At 41.7% G+C, this 6,067-nt stretch overlaps 1 protein-coding gene across 1 annotated transcript in view; it reads right to left on the reverse strand.

Annotated features, from left to right (window-relative positions):
• The window catches only part of ADRA1B (adrenoceptor alpha 1B), a 12,548-nt gene extending 7,362 nt beyond the window's left edge, over positions 1-5,186 (reverse strand). Inside the window, exon 1 of the mRNA XM_017823000.1 lies at positions 3,758-5,186. Coding sequence (XP_017678489.1) covers positions 3,758-4,730 — 973 coding nt within the window. The 5' untranslated portion in view covers positions 4,731-5,186. The remainder of the gene's footprint in view (positions 1-3,757) is intronic.
• Between the last annotated feature and the right edge of the window lie 881 nt (positions 5,187-6,067).

Raw genomic sequence — 6,067 nt, forward strand, 5'->3', positions numbered from 1 at the left:
TATTTTTTTTAATAAAGGTATTATAATAAAATTGGATACTCCCTTGTTTAAAGGCCAGTGTTTTAATGAGTGTTAGCTTATTTCTGCAGGGCTTTAGTCATTAAAAGAATCTATTTTGCTCAGTGTTTTTCAGCAATGCATGTTTAATGTAGTCCTGATCCTCAAGGAAGGGTTTGTATAAGGGGGATGAAAAGAAACATTTATTTTAAAGAAGCAAGATATTTACTTTTCAAAGCTGAGTCACTGAATTTATGGCATAAGAAGTTCTCTCAAAGACACGTATGTCTTTAGTTTATTTTTTTTATGTTGTGTCACAAATAATTTTGAGTGGCAGGATAACTGTTTACAAAGCCACGGAGTGTTTATGAATGTGTGCAACAAGGATGTTCTGCAGCTCCACTGCTATCTGGAAAGAATATCCAGTAGCTACAGGAATAAAAAATTTCTCACATGACTCTCTTTGATACCAGTTTTGCTGCATCATCAGTTGCTTAACACTGAAGATGGAATAGTTCAGTGCTACAAAACCAGACGGTGGTAATTCTTCGTGCTGATGGTTTAATGGTGCTCAGTCCATCATGGTGTCAGTGCTGTAATTCCTCCCTGCAGTGTGTACAGGGCTCTGCCAGATCTTTCCCTGCAAAACCTTTGGATTTTTGCTTGAAAAACACTCTGTAAGCGTTAATATTATTTCTTTTCATTTGTCACAGAATATTTATTCAAGCAATGCGGCTGCTTTCAGCACCACATCTGTTCCCAGTGCATAGCTGCCACCTGATGCAATAATCCTTTGTCTGGAATATCAAAATGGACAGCTGTAGAATATATTGAAATGCCAGAGTGGAAGAATAAGATTTTGTCTGGCAAAGAAGAGCTGAGAACACTCTTAACACGAAGGAAACTCCACTGCATATAAGCAGATTTGGTAATACATGGGTCTGGGGTGCTGCAGAACTAAAAGTCACCAACTTGTGAAATGTTTTGTGGTTGGATCCCCAGAAATCCAGAGCTGCTCTTTAACACCATTCTACAGAGTCATGACATTACTGAGGGAAACAAGGGGCAGAAAAATAAATAGGAAAGATGCAGGTGTGAGAGTATGATTTGGGATAATGGTGCAAATATAAGGTGTGAGAAATGGAGGCTAAGAAAGAAGCTTATGCTTGCAGTGAGTGGAGGTGAGTATCTAGTCTGGACAGTCCTGGACACCTATGGAGACACCTTGGGACATCATCAGTACCTTTTGATTTCTACAGTTTCCTGTCACAGAAATTGATTTCATACCCTTGGGTGCTTTCTGAAAGTCTTTAATAGCATTTCATTTAATTGTGTGTCTTCAAGACACAAAGCAAAACGTTTCTGGTAAGAAGAGTGCAGCACACAGAGAGCTCTTTAAGGATTCTTTCTGCACTGCTTTACTCTCTCCTGCAGGTAAGGACAGCTGCATTATGCAAGTGAGGAAAAGGGCTTTTCCCCCCCACTTTTTTTTTAGTGAGCAATGCTTTAGTCATGTCTAACATCATTAATTAACTCTGCACTGAGACACAGAGATAAAAAATACTGGATTCTGGAGTGTGCTGGGTAATAAATTGAAAAAAAAAAAAAGAGATCAAGGACAAGGAACAAAACCATCCCTGTTCCTAGTCCGCAGAACAAAGGCGAAGTATCTCCTATTTAAATGCATTTTTATGCTGCATTGGATACTATGGATACTTTTCCCCCTTTTTTTAGACAGAGGATTTCTAGACAGGGGCCGGGAAAGGCAGCAGTCTGTATTGCAACGCTAAGCTGTTGGTTTTTTCACTCCTCTAACTGACACACACTCCTCAGCTCCCTCTGCCCCCCAGCTCTGTGAGTGCCAAGTGCTCCCAGCACTGACCTGGGGGTGTTGGGGTTGCAGCACTCGCTCTGGGTTGGGTCAGAGCCCCCAGCAGTGGCTTTAACCCCCAGCCCACCCGGCCCTTCTGCCAGACACGCTGTGCTGTGCTGGAGGCTCCCAGCCTGGCACCCCACTGGGCACAATTTGTAAGGGAGATTAAATTGTATTCTGTCAAGCAATAAATTCTCCCCTCAGGTGTCTTAAACAATGACTCACTAAATCTGCCAGGGAAACCCAGGAGTTTTGGAAGCTTCTCAAAGGGAAAACTGATGCTCTTTCAGAAAGAAACTTGTTTCTGTCTCACATTGCTTCTCCCTGTGACCAAAATGTTTCTAGTGGACTGCTCTGCATCTGTGTTGGGTGAGGAGTGTCAGGAGCTATACTGGCTCCTGATAGCTACAGACATGCTCTGCTGAGTTCACATTTGCTTTTTTATTTCTTCAAATATTCAAAATCAAGGAGGGAATCCACTTTATCGGATCACAACCTACTAGCTGCATATCTAGTACTACCACTGGTACCATATGGTGGAAATATGTTTCTATCCACAGGTAAGTATTTTTGCAATAGTTGGAAACTTGCTCTGTGTTATAAACTTGCTTTAAGAGCCAGCACAAGGACTTAAACGTCAGTAGCCAAAGAGAACTTTGCTCACAGTTTTCCTTCTTCAGAATTTTTCACATCCTTAACGTTACCTTTATGCAGATCTTGAATTGTAAAGATTTTAAAGTCTATAATACAATAAGCTAGAGATTACAAAGTTGTGCTGCAGTAGCTGAATTAGTTGTCCTGCAGTAAAGGTTTTAGTCTAAAGGACGTTACATGTTCACTGAAATTATCATTTTGTAACACTTCACCAGGAACACATTGCTGAACTCAATTCAATTTTCTAAAAGAGTCTCTAAAAATATTCGCTTACCACTCAATCAGAAATGTTTTGGTAGGGTAACTAAGTAAACACAAATATAGAACATTAATAAAGGCTTTTTCTCCCTTTTCTTTTCCCAGCTCTTTCCATATTTAGGCTGTCAGACTGTCTCAGAGAAATGAATTTTGGACAGATATTTCTGAGAGCTTAGTAGTTGAATGTCTTGAGATTCTCCACTTCAGGGGCAGTGTTAGCATTAAAAACAATGCAAGCAAATGTCACAAGGATTCGGGAACACAGAGCAATGTGTTAAGGCCACATCAAATACTTTAATAATATTTTGAAGTTGAAAGTGCATAAAGTAGCTGCCAAAAGCTCACATGGCAATGTCCCGAAGTGCCTCAACTAAGACCTATAGAAACCAATGAGAACCTTCCTGTGGGGATATGTGGGGATCTTTGTCTTTGCTTTTGGGATTTGATCAGTAATGTTTGAACTGAGAACTAGAATTTTTCAACTTCCCAAAGCTCAGGGGAGTTTTTCACCTCATCATTAGATCAGGTTAATTTTCATTTAAGGCTCCTAATAACACCAGAAGTCCCAGACACTGAGCAGTGAACTGAACCAAGAACATTTCAGTGCTGAAACTCTCTCTATTCTTATGCAGGATTTTTGGCAAAGCATCCTATGATAATGTTTCTGAAACCTAATTCAAATGCAAAAAGGGGGATTTAACATATAAACTCTGTTGGTATTGTACCCTGATTTGACATCTGCCCATCACTGAGGACTCCAGGTGAGCAGCTTTCTGCACACTTCACAAAGCTTCAGCAGGACTCTGCAAAAGCCAGCATCAGGAGTTCCCTTCCCTTCCTTTCATCTGTTCACCGAAGTTCCCACAACACTATCTACTTCTCATTCATTTGATCTTTTCTCGATGATATTTCTGTAGTACCCAACTAACCCACTTTCCTCCCCCTCCCCTCACAACCCCCTGATTTCCAACTTACCTAGTGGCAGAACAATGAAGAAAGGTAGCCAGCACAGGATAAACATGCCAACCACAATTCCCAACGTCTTGGCTGCCTTCTTTTCTCTAGAGAATTTTAAAAGTTTGAAAGCTAAGGAGTTCCTGGGGTTGTGACCCTTGGATTTGGTGTTGTTTAGGGTGTCCTCATGAACATTCTTGTAATGAATCCGTAAAGTCAGCTCTTTGGAGTTGGACATTTCTTTCATCACCCCAGCTTCCAGGTTTTTAGTAGTCCTTTTGGCCACTATGTAGACCCGACAGTACATCACGAGGATGACAATTAAAGGAATATAAAATGACCCCAAGGAAGAAAACAAAGCATAGAAGGGTTCCTCGGTGATGCGGCACTCCTTGTCGTCCTTGGGAGCTGGTTCTTTCCAGCCCAGAAGAGGCCCAATGGAAATCACCATGGAAAGGATCCAGACACCCAGGAGAGCTAAAATTGCCCTTCTTCTTGTTACCAGTGTTGGGTACTGCAGAGAATAACGTACCCCTATGTATCTATCAATAGAAATTGCACATAAACTTAAAATGGAGGCTGTGCAGCACAGCACATCAACTGCTGCCCAGATATCACAAAATATCCTCCCCAAAACCCAGTAGCCGAGGACTTCCAGTGTAGCAGAGAACGGAAGGACTGTAAAACTCAGCAGCAAATCTGCTATTGCGAGGTTAATGATGAAATAGTTTGTAGGGATTCTTAAATGTCTATTGCAAGCAACAGAGAGAATTACCAAGATATTACCTATGATAGCAAAGAGGATAAAGGCACCGAGGATCAGCCCCACAATTATCGCCCTACTGGTAGCCAAGGCAGGTGAATCCAGGTTAGCTGCTGTCTCATTGGAGTTGTTGGCAGAAAAATTGCCATTATTTAGTGCAGACACTTTCAAATATCCAGGTATCGATGTATTGGATTTATCGCCAAAGTAGGTATTCATCTTAAAAATCATCCTCCATAGCAAGTTATGATTGGGTCCCTCACTCAACACGCCGATGGTTTGAGTCAGTTCAAAGTCATCTCTCGACCCAAGAGGTTGCTGCAGAGCCCTGGCCTGTGTGAGGTGGAGAACTCATCTCCCCTGAGGGCTGTCAGCTCTGAGCACGTAAAAGTTGCCCAGCGTGGAGTCCTCGGAAGCCTGTCAGAAACAGCTGGCTGTTCAAACTTGCTTAATTTCTCACACGGACTCGTTGAAACCCAAATGAGCAGGCAGAAATCTTGGCTGGAGCTGAAAGCAGCGCTTTCGATCACGGCGCCCCTGGAAGACAGGACAGGTTTAGAGTTTTCCCTGGAGCGTGTGTGTGGCTGTGTTGGAGGGATGTCCCTGTGAGGCTCCAGGAAGGTTTGTCAGCATTTCCAGCTCTGCGTGAGCTGGCTCCGATGTCACCGTGCCTGTGCAGTGACATCACTGCGGTGGGGCCGGCAGCGCTAGAGGGCAATGCAGGCCAACGTACAGCTCCCACCAGTCACCGCCAAACAAATGGAATGTATCAGTCTTAATTAAAGCATTTGCCACACAGATCCGGAGTGGAAACCTTTAAAAAACCACTTGCACTATCGGAGGGAAAAATATACTTGGCAGGCTGTGGTGAAAGCAGCAATTTCAGTACTAAATTATCTGTTGCCCTTTTGTCCGCTAAGAAAATATATTTTAGTTTATTTTGTAATTGAAGCGAATCACGTGTCATTTTAGAGGACTAATCATCATTTTAGAGAACTAGTCATCTTATAAGGACAAATAGGTTGGTTCCAAAAATCTCTGGTTTATTTGTAAATTCAGTACTTAATGATTGCATAAAGTTTGTTTCTAACTGTAAAAATTCTGTTAATAAAAAATAGTAACAGATTAGCAAAATCTTTATGTTTGTTCTATACCCCTGTGTAACAGAAGCATCTGTGGCTTCATCTCCTCTTTTCTCCCTCTGTAACTTTTCTAAGCATGGGTGCTTTATGAATCCCAGCCTGGAACAGAGCTGAGCACCCCAACCCACAGCCCAAGGGAAGGCAGAGATAAATATTTAGTACCTTTTCCAGGTACTCTTTATGCTTAACCATATTCCCATATCTTTAGTAAGACCTGTGAGGTCACTGAGACTATTGTTAACTCATTGTAACTCTGAGAAGAGTTATCCTATTACAGTAGCCTATAAAAAATAATATGAAACAACTTATTTATTTTTTAGGTAATAGCCTTTAATGTCGAAAGCAGTGCTTCCTTGATTTCTTAATTTTGTGTTACCTGGTGGTGGGAAGTCTCAAGTCTTTAAAGCTCAGGGCCGTTAGTAACAA

This window comes from Lepidothrix coronata, unplaced genomic scaffold (assembly GCF_001604755.1).
Source record: "Lepidothrix coronata isolate B3197 unplaced genomic scaffold, Lepidothrix_coronata-1.0 Scaffold100, whole genome shotgun sequence".
Classification (NCBI taxonomy): Eukaryota; Metazoa; Chordata; class Aves; order Passeriformes; family Pipridae; genus Lepidothrix; species Lepidothrix coronata.